Raw genomic sequence first — 20,210 nt, forward strand, 5'->3', positions numbered from 1 at the left:
TTGTGGAAATTTCTTCTGTCGTTATTTAGAAGTGTAGAGGTGTATATCCTTCAGGTAGGACGCTGGCCCAGAGCCACTCTTGTTGACAGCTCCACAAGAAGTCTGTGTGGCAGGTGACATTCAAAGGCAGATTGTGCTTGACACAGCTGTGGGCAGGAACAAACAGGTAACGAGAGCTCTCGGTTGCCAATGGGGAACTGCCATCTAGTGGTCCCGGGAAAAACAGGGAAGCCGCGGAAACGGAGACTGCTTTTTAGCGTTTCAGACGTAGAGCTCTTGCCAAATGCAAATAGTGCAAGTATCAGTCCTGCAATCAGTCCACGCTTATGCAGATAGGAATAAGTAGGATCTGAACGCAGCGTGCAGCAGGACAACTGTGAGCCTGGGAGGGTTCCAGGGTTTTTCTCAAACATTCTCGGGTCACTGGAGCACGTATGCTTTCCTCTTGCCTTTTTGTTAGTCAGCCATGGGACTCTGCTCCAAAAGCTATATCTGTTCATAGCAGTGGTGAGCAAGGGTGAAAAAAGAATTTGAATGGAAGGCTACGATGTTGTATATTGATCTGCTTGTGATAAATTTCATTGATACATCAGAATTTTCTTTTTGTATTTACAAAATCTCATGTTAGCCATGCTAAAGCTTCATCCAAAAGGATCATCAAAACTCCAGGCTGGACTGGAAGCTTTTTCTACTCATTAATTTGTTGGGGCATTTTTTGTCATATACTCTCTTCCATAGCAACAGTTATCATCTAAACATTTTTAAATTGTCTTTTAAAACCTCAGTGAAAGGGGCACATTCAGGGTTTAATTACAGGGTGGACAGGTTGAGGCTGAAATCAGAAGAGGTTGATCTGGAATCACTGCTAATGATCAGATTTCTTGGCATTTGTTGCTTTCAGTTAAGGTTTATCTACGTGACCCGAAATACTCGCCATCTTGTACATACCCCAAACTTCATATCTTGCCAAGAGTTTCCGGGGCACCAGATTTGGAACTGGAATCTGGGAATGAGAGAGACTCTTTTTTTCCTCAAATCTGGGGTGTAGAAGGGATAAACCACTGAGCAGAAGCTGGACTGCAGAAGAAATCCACTGAGAAATTCATGGGGCTTAAAACTGGGCATGGGAGCTCTAGACCAAGCATTTGAGGGCTTGAAGCCAGGAACAGGAGGCAGCAGAGAACTGGGAGCTGAAACGTGGCAGGCACCAGGAGCCTGCTAAAGGCAGGTGGGAAAGTAGGGTAAAAAAGGGGGAGGCAGTGTGAAGAGGGAACATCTGGGATAAGGAGCCTGCAGGGAAACAGAGGGATGAAGGCACACAGCAGAAAGAGCTGTGTGAGAGGTGGGGACAGGACAAGCACAAGGGCAGAAGAGATCTGGCTACAGAGGAATAGAGCTTGCAGGTTTAGGATCTGTGACCACTAAATATATTTCCTTGCAAAACTTGGGCTTGAACTGAGGACCATCGTCTCACCAATCCACTTTGCATAATAAATACTTGCAAAACCAACTGGCAAAGTGAATGTCACCTCACTTGCCTGTTCTCAGTTCCCACAGACAATGACAAGCCTCAGACTTTATATTAGACATGGAAGCGACTTGTGATACAGTCATTGATGTATTGTATGTTCTACTTCTTCTCAATGTGGAAACTGATTTTCAGGCATGCTGAATGCTCAAAGATTTATCTAAAGCCAGTGGAGATCTTCTTTGGATCATTAAGCTCTGTGTTGTAGTCATGACTTTTGAGAATTCAAGTGCCAGCCTTCTCTGCTTGATCTCCTCCAAGCAGTGCAACCTGTAACACTCTTCCCTCAGTTCCCCATTTGTAATACGGGGATGATACCATCCCTCCTCCTTAGGTGGTCACTGAGAAATCAAACTCGTGACTGATTATAAAGAATCAAGATAATGCCATGAAGAAAACCTTTATAAAATGAATAATTCTGTGTTCAGCACAGGGTTTGAGTAGTGCACAGGAAATAGGGACTGGGCCACACTGAATAATGAAGACAAATAAATATTGTATAGATGCTCAGAGGGCGAAGGTGCAGTTGTGTAGCTAAAGACTGCATCATGATGCAGCTCAGCAGTCAGGATGTGCAGGCAACTTCAATCCAACATTTCCTAACCTCACTGTGCCTTCCAACATAATGGCCTTTTAATACAATTTTGTGTTGTATTAACTTAGAGACTAAAAGACATACAGTGCTAACATCCTTCTGAGTTATACATTAAAGATGTGTTGAGAATGCCTTCCTGAGCCATGACCTTAAGGTAGTCCAGTGGATTTTTTTCTCTCATTGAGTGAGTGAGGTAGAGGGAGGGCGCCAGGGACAGTGTTTGGGTCTAGCAAGAGTCACAGTGAATGCCTTTCTAGGAATAAACCAGTGCTCCCCATCTAGAAATATGTATAGGAAAAACAGAAGATGGCTGTGTAATTAGTCACGAGAATGAGATCCTAAACTGTCAGCTCACTGTCCTTAATTTCTTTCACCCCAATAGGACATTTCTTCAGGAAAAAGGACATTGTTCCCATTTTTTATGGGGAGTGTTGAGAAACTGTTCTAAATAGTCATATATTACCAGTGTAAAGCTGGCAAAGGTTGCTGACAATCTTTTTGACCCCATTAGTAACTTCAGGTTTATTAATATGAAAACAGATTCATATTTGTATTCTTGTCCTTTTAAGTTAAGTATCCACTCCTGAATCAGTATCCACTTTCTCTTTTATCATCGACTCTACTTCCTCCTACTCTGAAAGTTCAGTTTCTCCCAGGTTCTGTTCATGTTGCATGCTTATTACTTACAATACTCTCTCTCACCCTTTATTTAACGATTTCCCCCTTTCCGTCCTTTCTGTTGTCTTCTCCCTTCATTATCATTTAACCATCGATAGTTTGCTCAGCACTGTAAGCTAGTGCATCCTAGCATCAGTGTCTGTGTTTTGTTGGAATTTGATTGTAACATGAGTAAAAGAGGAACATGAATTTGTGTTGGGCAAATAAGTACAGGTGGGAAATCACTGTGAGGAGAATCAACAAAGAAAACTAGGGACTGTGAGTGAAACAAGTCAAGGGAAACCAGAGAAGGAAAGCAGGCAGGCGTCGTGGCATGTGGAAGCTTGAAAGCGAAGGTGATGATTTGATGCCAGAAGGGATGGTGAGCCTGTAAACAGATTTGAAGAGAAGTCAGCATGTTGCTGGAGGCAGCACAAAGGGTACTTTCTTTTTTGACATTATATCTAGTGTGGAAAGGAGAGATGGGAAACAGGAAGACCAGAGACAAGCACTTGCCTTGAGGATGACTAAGGCAGAAAGCAGCTTACTCTGGTAGCCTGAAAGAGTACTGCGCTTGCTCTTTCCTATTTCATTCTGCTTGAGGCTCCGCAGCAGCATGGTTTTCCCTGTGATAAACGTAATAAGGTTTGATTACAAAAAAGTGGGAGGGAAAGGTCTGAAATCTTGCAAGGAGACATTTGGTAATTGTGGAGTTGAGTTTGCAAAGCATCCCAGGTATGGAGTACAAAGTGAAGTGTTGCTTTGCTTTGCAGAGGTTTATTGGTTCATACAGATTGTATCTCCTGTGAAATACAGCCTGGTGCTGGGAATGGATGAGCTTCTGGCCTCGCTCCTGGTGACACATCTGGACGTCACACTTTTGGGCCTCTTCCTACCTAACAGCGAGGGAGGTATAGAAGGAAGAGACTTCTCCTTTTACACCACCTCAACCAACCAACCTTACAGCCCTGGTCCTTGTCTCGCACCTTGAATGCAGTGACTTTTTTCTTCTGTTTATCCCAAGTAGTCACTCGGAGAGTTGAAGGAAGTCAGCCCAGAGACAGGCTTTTACAGTAACAGAGAGAAGGAGCTTTACTCGGTATGTTGTGCATTCAGCACAATAGTAAATAAGGAACAACATACTAACGATATGGCACAAGAAACTTGTATGACAGTGATATGAAACTGGAGATTACAGGGATATAAAATGAAAACAAAAATAAATGTTCTTAAGTAAATGAAAGAGTTATTTCCTAGAACACTGACAAGGAATTCAAAGCTGGAATACCTGCCGATGAAACCTTGCCCGGGGTGCAGATTGAGCTCACAATCCTGCCTCTGTTACGTTGGTCACTAGCACAGTAAACCCAATCTACAGAAAGTAAGCAGGTATGATGCATGCCATCTAATCTTCATCTGAGTAAGGTCAACATACCTGTTCGTTAGTTTGTTCTTCAACTGGTTTTGTGACTTGAGAAAAGCCCCGAAGTTTTCTGGCCTTTGAAGTTCTGATTAGCCTATCTAAAAGCTTAAAGTCAACACATGTTGCCTCTATTGGTTTCTTTTATTGGTTGAAGTTCTACTCATATTGATATCTAATGCTATCCCCACTGATTACTCACTACTATTAAATTATTTAATGCTAAATAATACCCTTAGGCCTTCTCAAAGAGTTCAAACTAAACGATAGATTGTCCCTCCGGTTTTACCCCGGTCTGTCTAAAGCACTACTGGTGGCCTTGCTGCCTTGGCCCCGGTGCTCAGTGCCCGGCGCCCTGCCTCCCCTGGCCCTCCGCCTTCTCTTACAGCAGGCTGATGGAACTCGTGTCCCCCCACGCCACCTCCCTGTTGAATCCATTATCTCTCAGCCCCATCCCCAACAAATACCTTCATTCTGACTCTGCTGTTAGGGTCACCTGCATCTCCATTGACCCCAGCAGGGGAAGTGCTCTGGGAAGGCACAACTCTGTCCTCCCTTCAGGCCCCTGCTAGCTTTGCTAGCCCTGTAGCCTGCCCCCGGGCCAGCTCATCCAGCAAGCCCTGCTAGGAGCCCCTTCAGCGTTCATCCGGAGCCTGTATCTATCCGCTGCAGCCTGGACTGCGGCCTTCTGATTTAGCTAATTATTTCTCTTGCATGTTCTGCAAATTCTGAGGCAAGGGTTCTCTTTTTGCATGACCTTTCTATGGAACCTACAGTATTATGCAGCGGGTCCATGCCTCTGCTGGGATGTTTAGTGCTGGTGTAAGCACACCTTGCAATAACATGGATTTTGTGTCTCTGACGCTGCCGAACGCTCTGTGCCAAGCCTGAGCTCTGTCTTCTGCGGTGACAAGAACAGATATGGGAAGGAAATATATCTGAAAGGAGGAGGGACATTTTCTAACTAGTGACACAGGAAAGATTTAAATTAATATTGGGCTGATATAAATTAATATTGGGCTGTCAGACTTGCTACTGCTCTGATCCACTGGCTTAATTTTAAATGTTTGAAGTAGCTTGAACTATTCTTCAAACTGAGGAAAGCTTAGTCAGAGCTCAGTGCAACTCTGAAATAAAGACCCAAACTCATCTGAAGATGCATGGATGATATTAATTGATGTTTAAAATGAATGCCTCTATTTGCAGGAATCTGCAATGCAAACTAGGAGTTTTAGAAAGTAATGCATATTATAATTAGGGCAAGCTTTTAAAGATGCTTTGAAGTCCTAAACATTTTTGAAATTCAAATGTGGGATGGAAATAAAGGAATCTACACAATAAAGGGGCATTAAATTATGTCCCCCAAAATTTCACTGTTTTATAGATGTAAATATATGCCATAATTAGTGGTAAGTAACATGAGGAGGATGGTTAAGTTTATTCCTATTCTTATTCAAAACAGCTGTGGCATGAAAAATAATGCTCCTTCTCTTTGTGATACACTGGAACAAACAATTTACCCATGTAATCAGTGTTCAGAAATGGCTTGCGCCTGTGGTCTCCTCCCACCCCCTCCTGAATTTATCCCCATGTGCCTCCAGCCGTCTTTAAAAGGTGCAGAGATTCTTTGTGCCCTTCATTCACACAGACACAATTGTGGCTACTGCCTTTTTTTTTTTTTTTCCTCCCTTTCTATTTTTACATGTAATTTATATTGCACAATCTCGAATCTCGGATTTCCCTCCACACACACACAGACACACACGCACACTCGCCAGCTTTGACTGGCAAATGATCTGCAGCTCACAAATGGGAGCCGTAATGTGAATGGGTCTATGGCCAGCATGCAAATGTATGCAAAACAAATTAGATACGGAAGAAAGCAGACATCCATTTTCTTTTCCCCATCACAAGCCCCTTGGCGCGGGGAGCTCACGTGGTGCTGGTGGAGGACCCCTTCCAAAGCCGTGCAAGGCTCGGGGCCGGGTGATGCGTGGAGGGGCTGAGCAGCTGGGCGGCCGGAGCCGCTCGGCCTGGCCCCCGCAGCCCAACCATGTGGCAGAGCTGGACACAATTCCCGGGCTGCAGCGTAACGCGCGGCGAAACGTGCCAACGGCCCAGATGCTCCCGTCGGAAAAAATTGCTTCACAATTTGGAATCTCTGCTCTTTGATCACTCTTTGGAGAGGAGGAGGGGAGGCACGATGCGGTCATATGAGTAACACACCTCCCTGCAGTCAGCAGTTGTTTAAACCTATATGTTGTTAATAAGTGACCTTATGTGCTTAACGTTAACTACTGAATGCCAGTGTAAATTGTTCTGCCCTCCCCAAATCCCACTGTTTCCAGTAGGTGCTGTTTTCCTTCTACTCAGCAGGAAGGATTTAGACTCTTCTCAGCAATTTTTGCTGGAGTTGCTTTTTTGTTAGCCAAAGCTGTTATTATTACACAAGCGCTCTACCCTCTGCCCCCCGCCTTTAACACAGAGCCTGAGAGCTCTTCTGAAGTGAATGTGAAGATTTTTTTTTTCAATTTATTTTTACTCTTTATTTTGGTTGCAGCCAGCTCTGTTTTGGTGCTTGCTCTGGCACGCTGGCAGAGGCTTCTCCACGCAGCATATCGAACACTTGGTGGTCTTAATATGTAATATTTTCAGTGCTAGCCATTGACAAGCTCTGCTTTATTACTGAATTAATCATGCTTTTACACACCCACTATAGATAGGGTGTCAGAAAGCTGAATGCTGCTCCCGCCTCCAAATGCATTCAGCTGATATAAATCTCAGCTCTTAGAAATAAATCAAAATTAAGAGTTTTACTCTTGAAAGTAAAAACAAAAAGAATTAAGTTGTTGGGGTTTTTTTTCCTAAATGGTATTGATCCTGCACTTTAAAATTCAGTGAGGAAACGGGCTCCTGTTTGTCACAAGTGATCATACCATAATATTTGAAATGCCGTACTATTTGAAGTCATGCTGATATATTTGAAATCACCGTTCAAAAGGTTATTTATCTGTATATGCTACAATAGTGCTCACCAGCTCTAATTCCTGGAGCCGTGGGTCAGAGCATAGTTAGATGAGAAGCTGTACAGAGGGGAAGGGAGGTTTACAGCCCAGGAAGACTTGCAATCTGAGTCTGAAATGCCCGAGAACAGCTAGAGACAGAGTACCAAGGAAATAATGAGACAGAGCTGGTTGCAGCCTGAGAGGCTGCAAGCCCAGTGCTCCAGAAGCTTGACTGCTGCCACGTTTTTCACAGGGATCATTGAAGAAGGAAATTGTAAGGAGAGGGTTAATTGAGGTTAATAAGATAAATTACTATATTTCAATTTTTCTATTATTATATTTATCTAGTCTTGCCTCTTTTGTAATATAGGCAGTGAACCTCACTAAGTGATGTCTGCCTCCAGACAATCAGCCGACTTGAACTAGAGCATCCCTGTTAGTTAGATGTTTAACTTGGTTTAAAAAAGACCGCAAGTAATGGCAATTCCACCACATTGGAAAATTACGCCAGTATTTCACTGCCATCAGGGTTACCAGCCTCTGCCTTGTTTCTCATTTAGCTTTTGCATAGCTTTAGCCTTCTGTCTTCTAATGTCCTTTCTTGCAAGATTTAATCTATCAGAAGACTCTTCCCCATGTAGCAACTTGTAGGCTATGACAAAGTCGTGGAAAAACTTCCCTCGGAAAAAGTAAGTAGATGGAGTTTCATTAGTCATTCACTACAAAGGATGTTTTCCAGACCTGAAATCATTCTTGTAACTCTTTTCTGAACACTTTCCAATTTTCCAACATCCTTTCTAAAATGTAGACAAAAAAACTGGAATCAATACTGTAGTAAAGAGCCTGCTAAAACTGAATACCGGGGTAACGCATCACCTTATTGCTGCTCAAAGCTACATCTACAACTCTCATAGCCACCGCAGTGCCCACTTTCAGCAGAGCCTTGGGGTTTTTTGTAGTCTCATAACCTTTTTTTTTTTTTTGGGGGGGGGGGGGGCGGAATTAATTGTCACCTGCTTTTGTCAGTTCAATAAATACAATTTTCCTTTAAGATGTATGTGTTTAGACAAACCCCTTACTATGTAAGCCATAACAATATAAACAGCATGTCCTTCACCATCATTTTTAACCAAAGTTTTGTATTTTACCAACAGTGATAGTCTTTCCTTCTTTTCTGAAGGTATTTGGCATGGATACCTGGTTCAGAATACTTCCTTGATGTGACAGTCCCTTCTTTGCAATAACGCGCACGCCTCCCTAGTGTTCGTGTACTTGGCCTCTAGTGAACAATCTTGAACCAAGACTGAGGGGAAAGATTTGTAGTAGTATGTGAGAACAGACAAAATTCTTTCACTATTAAAAGAGGCTTTAGTGAAGCCTTCATTTAAGAGTATTTACCATTGCCAACTCTTATGTTTTTTATGACATTGGTGTTAGACTTTTCGAAGGATTTTTAAAGCTTCATCTCTCAGCAGTCTGTAATTAGTTAACCATGAAAACTGTTTACAAGGAAAATTCTGTCCTTCCTTGAAAACACCTTTCTTGCGTGCTAGACTCAAAAAAATAAATTGAATAACAAATAAACCAAATAAGGATAATTCATGCCTATATTATTATCATTGTGGCACTTTTGCAACAATGTCATGATTGCGTAAGAGTAAACCATGACATTTGAGCGATAATTTCAAGCGTTCCTCCTTCAAACACCAGGGCCCCAGCCTGTATTTTTGTGTACACAGGACTCCTAGTGATTTCAGCAAGAGTTGGAAGAGCTGTGGGAGTGATCAACAGGGTGCCAGATGGCTATGTGTGTTACTTTTCCAGGTTAAATGTCAGCATGTAAATACAACAATTAGATTTTTTTTTCCAGTGGGCTTCAAAATCAGAAGGCAGCAGGTAAAAAGTTATTCTATTTCTTTAACTCTGTAAACACTTGTGCAGCTTGAAATGTAAGGTTTATGCAGTTGACTCTTTCGACAACATGAAATTGTGAGGAGCGTTTTAGTTACAATTCCTTAAATATTTTGCCCATATCTGAAAGAAAAAAAAAAAGAAAATGTTTCGATAGTAAAATGGAATTGTGGTAGCAGCAGGAATAACCACTTTTTAAGAGATCATGATGATAATGATGATGAGTATTATTATTATAACAATGCAACTGTTTTATCAGAAATCCCTATTCTCAAGAAATTCCGGCGGAGTAGCTGTAGCATGGCTGATGGCTGCTACAGTTTGTCATCTCTAGATGTTTGTCATGTTTCGATTGCAAGCCAGCTGTGATGGCAAATTGCTTATTTACTATTAGCTCGGAACAATTCCTTACAGCTCACTGTGAACACACTGCTTTAGATGTACATTAAACATTAACTGCTGACCTCATGCAAAACATGTGCAAGAAACAAGGTGTAATAGCGATAGGATTTCTTTCTCTTATGCAAAATACGTGACTATGGGGCTGTTTGTGTTACTCTGTGTAAACCTCAGGAGACTTTGCCACTGATTAATTTACCAAAGCCAGCCTGAAGTAATCTTAGACCTATGTCTTCTCTGTACCACAAACTAGCTTAGTATGTGCTATTATCAGCATATTGCCTCAGAATGTTGTACCACAAATAAGGTCTGTAGACACTAAGTAGAATTAATGAGTTGTTGCCTAGTTAAAAATTAAATAGCAGTTACAAATGACCTGAACTATAGTGAAAGCAGGATTATAAATGTTCCACACTAACTAGTGAATAAACATACCTGCAAACTGGGTTTTTAGAAAGTCTCAAGGTAGACATGAAGGTATCTGTCAAAATTTTTGTGTTATGTTTCTGTATCAGCAATAAAAACAAGCAGAGCTAGACTTGCAAGTGAAACAGCCTTAAAGGTGCATTTCCCTGCTAAAATGCTTGTTGTAGTAAGTTAAAAATTCAGGTGATTCTTAAATGTTACGCTGCAGTAGCTGATCAGCTATTTCCACATAAAAAGAAAACCCTGCCCACTCGCTCGTTGGGCACCAAAGATGTCAGCAGCGCTAATGCCTGAATCAACAAATCCAGCTGTGGATATCCCTAGACTCTGCCTGTATCCATATTAGCGCTCTTTTAAGTTGAAGGCTTTTGAAAATGGATTCATGATGACAAAGAGCACAGTGGCAGAACAGCTTCAGTGCTGCTGCAGGCCTGGGGAGGCCGGATTCAGCGTGTGACCTGTGCTGTTGCTTTGTAGCCAAATTAATCATGCTGTGCACAGGACTTGGATGTGGATATAAATAATTAAAGGTAGCGCTGTTCCTCACTTGATCCTGCAAGTCTCGGTCTCTGTCGCTAGATATCAAAGGCAGCTGGATAGTTATGCAGGCTGCAGAGAAATACTGAAAGAAATCAGATCGTTCCAGTAATATTTAATCGGTGTGGCGGGCACGGCTCAGCGCACACGGCTCCCGTGCAGGCTCCGAGCTGCGTCAGGCAGCTCTGTGAAGTCAAGTACTTTGCTGAATCAGGGCCATAGGGCTTGACAGAGTCCTGTCAGAGGTGGATTCCCGTGTTGTGCAGCTGTCTGCCTTTGCCCTGAGGAGTTCATTGCTTTAAGAAAGGGAAAGGGAGAAAGCGCACTGTGCCCCCCCAGGAGAGGGATGGCTCGGTGGAATTCAAGGCCACGGGGCAGGTTCCCTCCAGAGGAGTCAGCTCTGGAGCCAGGCTCCTCACAGGTGATCATGGCCTTTGCTCCAGGGACTTCATCAGCTGTCTGCCAGACAAGAACATCGCCTGTACCTTCAAGAAATACTGGGTTGTCTTTTGTTGTTTAAAGTTGGAAGAAATTGCTGTTTCTCTTAAGGTTTTTACTCCACCAATTAGGCAGGTACTTTCCTGACAGACTTTTTTCACTGTCACTGGTGTCACTAGAAAACTCCTCTCTCCCTTATTTCTGAAAAAAACAGTGAGCTAATTACAACTTATGCTACTGACATTGTCAAATGAAAAATAAAAATCTTCAACATCTATTACTTTTCCCCAACAGGCTGACTTAAACTGCAACATTCAAGATGATACCGGAGCGTTTTACGGAGTCACTAGTCAGTACGAGAGCTCAGAAAACATGACAATCACCTGTTCCACCAAAGTTTGCTCGTTTGGAAAGCAAGTAGTAGAAAAAGTAGAGGTGGGTGTTGTAATGGGATGTGTGGGATGGTTCCTTTTCATTTTACTTGGCCTTTTCTCTCACTTGTCTTTACCTTGCTCTTATCTGGCTTTTCCTTTCTTCCCCTAATCCCCCCTGAAAGAGTACTTTCCCTCCCATCAGTGTTTGGGTTTATTTTAAATCACTGTGTGAATGGTGACACTACAGTTACCTGTTGCTTTGGAGGCCTTCGCCCACCCTGCCTGTGGCACCCTTCAGTGGGGAACCTGCAGCTGACATCAGTGCCACCTCCTCCATCACCTGGCAGACGAGAGCTGAAGCAAAAATGCCCTTGCTCCCATTTTCAAATACTTGGCTGGCCACATAACCTCTTTGGAACCATCCTGCAGTGACAAGCTACCCTCCATCATATAGAATTTCTAAAACATTTAAAAGCTGTGGATGGTGTGCTATGTTTTGTCTATACCCATGCTTATTTATCTTATTTTATGCACAGAAAGGCATCCTTTCCCTTGTCACCAGCAGCTTTGGAGTACAAAGTTGCATATTTTCTTAACATGCAAAGGCCTCTATTTGTTTTCTACCTTTCCTTTTCTAAGCACAGAAGTGTATGGCGTGGTCAGGTAGCAGGCAGCCTGGTTTATTGTATGATGGTACTGCAGCTATTTAATTTTCTTCTGTGTACTAAGCCCCACACTCACATCTGTTACCTGCAATACAGTTTTTGTACAGGAATTTTAGCCTAGAGCTGCAGGTTGAGTCTTTATAGATGTCCTGGTCACTGTTCATGCCCTTATACTAAATATGTTTTCTGTGCGGGGTGACCGTGAAAAGGTCTTCCATCATTTCCATTATTCCCAGCTTACAGAAAGCCAAAAAAACCCACAGGCCACTGAGTAGCTCATCTGAGCAATTGCTGGCTGGACAGCAGGAGTCCGAGTCACAGCCCTATCCTCCTTCAGTCCCTTGTGAGTCCCTACAAACTAAATTGTTCTGCTTTTCTTCCAGCTATAGTCTTGCATCTTTCTGTAATTCATCAGTTGCCTATCAAATCATGCAATAATATAGCTGTGTTTATGTGTGTATATTTATGCGTAAATATATAAGCTTTTTTTTTTACTGTTCCCTTTGCAGACAGTTGTCTCAAAACTACTGTAAAATCATTGTACCACAAAGTTTTCTGCTTAATTCATTTTTATCAGACTTGGACTTACCTTTGTGTAATGCTCATCTGTTCAGTTTTTTAATTCACAGGTTAGAGAACAAGTAGGGATATTTACCTTTTAATAATTAAGGGCCCTTGAATTTTTAGCGAGGCATTGCATAGCTCTGGCAGGGAGTTAGCAAGTAGGGGAATGTGTTTCTGAGAGCCCCTTTCTCTTTTTTCTGGATACACAAAGAAAAAAATAGATTTATTATTAATTTTTTTGCTATTTCTGAATATTCTACTTTTTTTTTTTTTTTAGACTGAATATGCAAGGTTTGAGAATGGCCGATTCGTGTACAGAATAAATCGCTCTCCAATGTGTGAATATATGATCAACTTCATACACAAGCTGAAGCATTTACCAGAGAAATACATGATGAACAGCGTGTTGGAAAATTTTACAATTTTATTGGTATGGACTCACTTTTTATTTTTCTGTTTCTAAAATACTCTCGGGCTCTGCATGGCTTGCTTAACTTGTAATATTTAGAACCAGTTTCTGAATCCCTTAGTCACGTTGCTTACTAAACAACTCATCCCATTGGCTTGGAAGTGTGCAGTGTAGACGCTAAGGATGAAAAGGCTAAGCTGGCTGAGGGTATGAACAAACAGCTTTGTTACTCTCCAAAAATTCAGCTTACTTCTCTCTTTTTTTCATACAAGTCTCTATTTGGTGTTTGTAGGGAGCCTGAGGCAGTAACTTTGAACCACCCCATTCATCTAATATGTTCTTACCGAGATGTCAGTTACAATACTGCAAATGTCAGTGGTGTTAATTAGTTCTTGGGCCAGAAAAGCGTGCAGTCATGGGTACACCCAACTGGTGATCTAAAGCATGAAGAACAGCCCGCATAGTGGCCTTGAAGCCAGTTTCATCCAGTTACCCAGCTTGCTTTTGCTGTGGTTTTGTGGTGGCACCTCAGCCAAGCACCTGGAGCCATGCACTGCTGCTGCTGCCGTAGGATTCAGGCAGGACGGCGGGCTGGTGGCACAGGGAAGGGGCAGGGCCACGTGCCCCCCCCCTCGGCTGCCCTTCAGTCGCAAGGGGACAAGGTGTGCTGGTTCCCCTTTGCTGAAGTGGTGCTCGTGCCGAGGGAGGCTGAGCCAAGACCACACAATGGCAGGTCGTGGTCAAGAAGGCCCAGGGTGGGGTGAACCTCCGTGCCCTCCACTGGGAGGAACGGCCCCAGAGCACAGCGTGTGGGCACCCTCGCAGAGATCAGTTTAAACTGCCAAAGAGAGAGCGGGAGGGCGCGCCTTTCAGTCACGCCTAAAGATTGTCTAAATTAAGCCAGTCGCTTTTTGTTCTGGCCCTGGTGTTTCCAAGTTTGTAATATATTGTCTACCTCTGCCTTCCCCTCCACAGGTTGTCACAAACAGGGATACACAAGAAACCCTGCTTTGCATGGCTTGTGTATTTGAAGTGTCCAACAGCGAACATGGAGCACAGCATCATATCTACAGGCTTGTAAAGGACTGAGCAGTTATTTATATATACACTTCATTTCACTTCTTTATCAAAACACAGACTGTAAACCTCAACACTAAGTGGCAGTGCCTCTGGCCCAACTTTCACCCACATTTTTCTAAATCCTGTTTTAGTGAAGTCATTTTTAATGTGTTCATATATAATTGTAGCTGTGAAATTCTGGTACAGTTGTAAAAATTATTTCTAAAACTAAGTGTTCTTCAAATTTGTAAACCACAGTTCTTTGGGAAGACTGTATTTAAGAACCTAACGCCTCTGTCTGTGGAGGCCTATTTTTAATTCTGGTAGAAAAATGTATGACAGAGCATTTGCCATGGGGAAAAACTGACAGCATTTATAAGAATTTATTTTGGGTTTTTTTCCAACATGAAATACTTGTTTTACAATGCAAGTGAAATTGAAATGAATCTTTAGCTATAACTGTAAATGAGTACACAAAGTTAATAATCTTTATAGAATTATCTTTGTAACTAATTAGGGTGGAAGATATGGACGAATGTAATTCACTAAATTATTTTTTAAAATGAAAACATTTTTCTGTTTGAAACCAAATGAAAAATATAGCCTTAAGAAATGCCTGATAGAAACAGACAGGTCCTAAAATTAGGCAAATTCTGTATTTTTTTCTCAACACTAAAACTAATCTTCTAATCCATTAAATTTTCAAACAAGTATTGCAGAGAAAGAAAACATCATCCCTTATCCCTAACATATCTAGTGTATTTTAAAAGAGTATAAAGCTGTATTGTACTAATATGAAAATTTGATTATTTAATGAAAAAGATGGCTCATTTTGCAATAAGTAGGTAAATACTGAAGATTTAGACTTGCATTATATGTAGTCTTGTGTGTGCAGTTATATTTTATATGGACAACTATGTTTTCTAATGAGTGAAAAACTTGCAGCTCTGAAATTAACAGATGAACGGAAACAACTGACATTGCGACAGCATCGAGTAATTCGTTAACTTGAAAGCAAAACACTAACGTGTTTGAAAGAAGAATACGTACACCTCTGAAAGGATCAACAGCTTTAATATCTATGAGACACTAGAAAATCACAACCAACATCAGGCTAAGAAGATGGGAAAGTGGAGATTTTTTTTTTCCTCCATTTCCTCTTTACCATGGTGCTCTTACACCTCTCCCAGTTGTCTCTCCAGTTCCAACTGGTGAAGACCTTATTTGAAACAAACACGTACATACCACGTGGGGTCTGATGTCCTTTTGCATCCAGATGTGGTAGTATTCATCCTTCTGATATATTCAGGGAAGACTCCAGGAAGTGAAGTACAGCTGGAGATATTTTAATACTGTAAGGATTCGAACCACGGATGTGGGTGTGAGTGATTGTCTGAGGTACGCACACGGGAGAGAAGTAGTCTCATTCCTCCTGGCTACACCAGCAAGTGTTGCTCCATTTCTTTTCCTCTGCTGCACACCCAGCACTGCCCCTCAGTTGCCTGGGCAGCAGTTTCAGCAGGTGCTGGGCCAGCAGCAGGTTCTCATGCGAAACGTTTGCCTGAAAGGCTGAGGGCTGCCCGGCCAAGCACAAGCCACCTTAAAAATCGGTCATGAGATATCGGCAAAGAGCGTTCTTGGGAAGGTCTGTCGCAGTCCTGAATCAAAGAAGTTAAAGTTTAGCAGGTCCCTCCTCCCTGCCCTTTACTGATATGTGCCCATGCACAATTTAAGTCTAGAATTTACTCCCAGGCACAGTGCTGTAGTCTTCAAAAAAGCCAGTCTCTTTTTTTTTTTTTTTTTTTTTAAATACGATATTTCTGCGTAGTCCTTTCTGTCAGAATTGCCCATTGTTGAATTATCTAGACTAGAGCATAGCCTAGATGAGGTAGCGGGTTGCTGTATGTCTGCGTCAGACCGTGTTCACATTAACACTGGTGAAGACTCAGGTTAGAGGACAATACAAACATCACTGAGGGGAAGGGCAACTGCTTAAATTCCTTAGCCTGCCTCTGAGCTAACGCCAGTAGGTGGATGATTGCTGTGATGTCTAGCTGTTACCTGCTTGTGGATATTAGGGCTGATGATCTTTTGGTTTATATTCCATGAACTGAACAGAGAAAATATGTCCATGGTAAGGTCTCTTAACACTCGTTTTTAACACTAACAATCACATCAGGAAAAGCACTGCATTGTAACAGCCTAACGGTAGCCCTTTATTGTAAGCACTTGGTGTTACAAGTCAAAAACTACTTTTTTGTTTTATTCTAAAGTTATCTTTTATTTTAGGGTTTGAATTGTGGTTTTGGTGATTTTTTTTATTTTTTTTTTTTTTTAATAACAAGCAAACTCTTTGAGGCATATAAAGTATGTAAGTCAATTTGCAAAACCAGGTACAGTTTTTTTAATAGAATCTGGCACAATACATATGCCATAACTATAGGGTATAAAAAGTCACAATGTTTATTGGTGTTCACATATGTAATATTAGGGAAACTACTTCCATCGTCTTTTCTTTACACTTCTGTAAATGATCCATACCCTGTATATGTTAATTCTTAAAAGCCTTAATCCTTCAACTGTTCGCTGTAGGGTGTGTAGTCCAACAGGCTGCCTGTAAACTGTGAGCTCTTTTGTAAGCTGGAAGAATTTATCTTGTTACTGTTACTTTTTTGTAGGAACCTTTTAATTGAGAGCTGCCAAAGCATTACAATATGCAGTGCCTTAGCATTATATTAGAAGTACCTTTAGCCTCTTAACATAAATTTTATATATTGTTTTATTAATTGGTTCCATTTTTTAAAATATCTGTATTTTTTCCCACAGAAATGCTCTTTGACTGCTTGGTCTAAACCAACCTTCTGTACAAGTCAGTCCCATTACTACGCAGTTAAATGCCTATACCAAAAGGAAAGGTTACAGATTCTTAGTTCTCCGTGAAAAGTGAATTGTATTAATAAATGCTGCCTTTTTAAATTTCATGACCAAATAATTAATTGTGACTCTTCTGCACTCTAGCATGAAAGTGCCTTTGGTTTGAAATTCCAGCTTAGAAAAGTGCTGCCATAATAATGACAATTTGTAGAGAGACCAAAAATATTTAGTTATCACCGTAATGCCTTTGGTTTATTGGAATAAGTTGAATCTACAGGCCTCCATTCACAAAAGAGCACCATTTATATCAAAGTAATTTTGCTCAACCTGCTGAAAAATAATCTACTGTTTGCCGTTTCTGACAGCGTTGCAAACCAGCAACTGATTTGTCTGTGATATAAAAATGATTCACATTTATATTCTCTTCAGCCAGTCATGCATCTGCATAATGAGAGATCCATATACTGCAGAATTTCAGACAGTGGACAAATGTGACTTTATTGTTCTCCTCTAAGAATATTTTGCTATCTGTGAAGATTTTTTTTGTTAGACAGAAGATTTTGTTTACAAAGTTGTGCATGCTGAAAGTCAGATGCATAAAATGATGAAAGTGGAGAACAGAGAACAGCTAGGGTAAATGCAATTGTGTGTTTTTAAGCATTGAAATGTTGAGTGTGAGCATTGTGGATGAAGGTGCTGTTAGAGAAACTCTGGCCAGCGCGATTCAAAACACAGGGTTGTTTTGTTTATTTTTTCACCCAGATGATGTCTTGGAAAAAAACATTAGCTCCTCTTAATAATGTGCCTGTAGTTGATACCTTCTGTGAACGGGGGCCATACTGTACACTACAGCTAAAATTGGTGGGAAGAGGAGCACGATTTTAAGACAACAATGTTAGAAAGAACAAATATCAGCAAAACCAAAAGCTGTCAGAGGGATTATATAGTTGTGAATACAATTTTAACTTGATTTTTAAAGTATTTGATGAAAACTAAGATTAACTTTTTATATATAGAAATATTGTGACACTGTGTGGTAAATATTGTGATAATTCAAGTTCCCTGTCTCTAAAATATTATTTTTGTTATTCCTTCAAGGTCTAAATCTCACTTACCTCTATAAAACAAGTAATCCTGTTGAACTCAATGAGACTGAGGTAGGGCAGAGATACTTTCGCCCCACAAATAGAGCATATATTTTCAGTTCTTAGCAAATGTTTGAGCTGTACTAGTCAGTACTTGTAATTAACTATACTTCTGTCTCATTAAAACAAGCATAATGGTACCATTTGGGGCTGTTAAAAATTACTATTAACAAATGTAGTTTTACTTACTTGAATTCCAAAATGATTTTATTTAGGTACTGCACCACTGTTTTGAAGGAATTGCAGATATAATGCCTGTTTCTCACTTTCCCTCTCTACCACAGCTACAGCTCATTAAGTTTGGCAGTAGCTCCTTCCGTTAAAACCTCCACGGTATAGGCTCGTTGAAATAATGAAGGGTGTACATTGATGTTGAATGTAAGTAACTGGCCAGTTCAAGGCAGATACAACATTTGACATACTAATCCATACCTATTTATTTTTCCACTGCAAGTCCTAGGGCGTACTTGCTTTCTGAAGCGGTCCCCCTCACAGTTTTCCTGGATCACACAATCAGTCGTACTGAGAAACCTTTTGTCTACCCTTTACCCGACCCATGCTGATAATGTACCCGGTCACACAGCAGATGCGGATAACACGGTCCGGTTTTGTACTTTTCTCAGGATGATCTCTTTTCCCCCTCTTATCTTTCCTAATGAGATGTTTAGCCCCCTAAAAAAGACTGAGGCTGGATAAGTCAAAGTACAAGAAACACTTCGGACATCTTCATCTTTTAACTTTTCAGGTCATTCTTGCTGAGATCATGTAATTAGTTCTAGTATGTAAATTAAATCTTAAATGCACTCAGTTGACTAAAAGGAGATGGATCCCTGTTACCTCCTTACAGAATATGTGTTTTTGTTTTTGTTTTGTTTTGTTTTATGGGCCTCTGATTCAGGCTCATGACTGCAGACAAAAAATACAATATGTGCCTGAAAAAAAAAAGACAAAAGAATTTTATAACATTGAAAACCTGAATAGCCTTTAATTCTTCAGTACATTTTATGTAAAACAGGTTGGGTTTTTGTTTTGTTTTGGGGTTTTTTTGCCATGTGCATTTGTTCACATTTGTAAATGACTTAATGGAATTCTCACTTTATGTTTATTTGTGTAATGTGTATAAAATGGGTTTGTGACTTAAGCATATTCATATATGGTCAGTGGTTACTTTAATATTGTACTGCTGCTGGTAACTTTTGATGTAGAACTTGCCTTTTGATGATAAAGTACCTCTAGGTTAGACAGTGAGGGAAGGCTCTTTGAAAAAAGTGAATGTTCTCCGATGTTTTCTTAACATATTTGCAGAAGCTTTCAAAAGGAGTTTCAGTCAAACCTCTTGGCAGTACAGTATTCTTGTATTTGTTATTGTCTGTGTGTAGGTACTGGTACCTTTTTTTGTTTAAAATGTTTTAAGTGTTGGCTTTAAAGTGAATTTATCTTTAGTATGATAGTAATATGAAAATTATAGGTTTTGTGTGCAGAGAATTTTTTTATAAAGTGCTTTGTAAAAAAAAAAAAATATGTATTCTAGCTTTCGCGGTACATATGTGTGATAACTTTAATATCCATGACAGTTAAGTGCAATTATTTCATCACTCTAAAAATGCTATTTTTGTGTCGGTTACTGCAGGTGTTTTCATGTCTTTGCAAAGTGACACATTTTGATGCCTTCTTGATAAAGTGGTAGAATTTTTGTAGCTTTCTAGAAACTTTGTATTCATACAGTATCGATTGAAAATAAAGAAAATGAAAGTGTTTTGTGCATTTATCTTCATCTCTTACATCAATCTCTTTAATGGTGGGTGCATCTTCAAAAGCATTTCCCAAAGTAGCACAAGGCCAGATTTGCGGCAGTATCTGTGTCCCCGCCTAAAAGTGCAATGGACGTCCAGCAGGACTTACAAAAACCTGCAGGGAAGGTGCTCGAGGCTGGCACATCTGGAAGCCGTGTTCAACAAGTCCATCTGCGTTCTGGCATTTTATCATCAAGAAAGGTGACTACCTCTAGTTTGTGAGTCTTCCTAAAGAAACGGTGGAGGGTTTTTTGGAAACATCATTTAAAACTATACAGTTTTAATGGGAAAAAAACACTCATCTCCCTTTATTCCAGAAGCAGGAAGGACCTGTTCAAAATCTTAATAAGAAGTGCTATCAAATACATCATTAACTTGGCAACTAGAACGGACTGAGGAACACAGCAGTTA

At 40.7% G+C, this 20,210-nt stretch overlaps 1 protein-coding gene across 10 annotated transcripts in view; it reads left to right on the plus strand.

Moving 5' to 3' along the window:
- TEAD1 (TEA domain transcription factor 1) overlaps positions 1–19,762 on the plus strand; it is a 160,602-nt gene extending 140,840 nt beyond the window's left edge. For all 10 annotated transcript variants that reach the window (XM_074917839.1, XM_074917840.1, XM_074917841.1 and 7 more), the window contains 3 exons: positions 11,211–11,351; positions 12,797–12,949; positions 13,904–19,762. In XM_074917839.1, the coding sequence (XP_074773940.1) occupies positions 11,211–11,351; positions 12,797–12,949; positions 13,904–14,017 (408 nt within the window). In that variant the 3' untranslated portion in view covers positions 14,018–19,762. The remainder of the gene's footprint in view (positions 1–11,210; positions 11,352–12,796; positions 12,950–13,903) is intronic.
- The last annotated feature ends 448 nt before the right edge of the window (positions 19,763–20,210 follow it).

Source organism: Athene noctua, chromosome 14, assembly GCF_965140245.1.
Source record: "Athene noctua chromosome 14, bAthNoc1.hap1.1, whole genome shotgun sequence".
Taxonomy (NCBI): domain Eukaryota; kingdom Metazoa; phylum Chordata; class Aves; order Strigiformes; family Strigidae; genus Athene; species Athene noctua.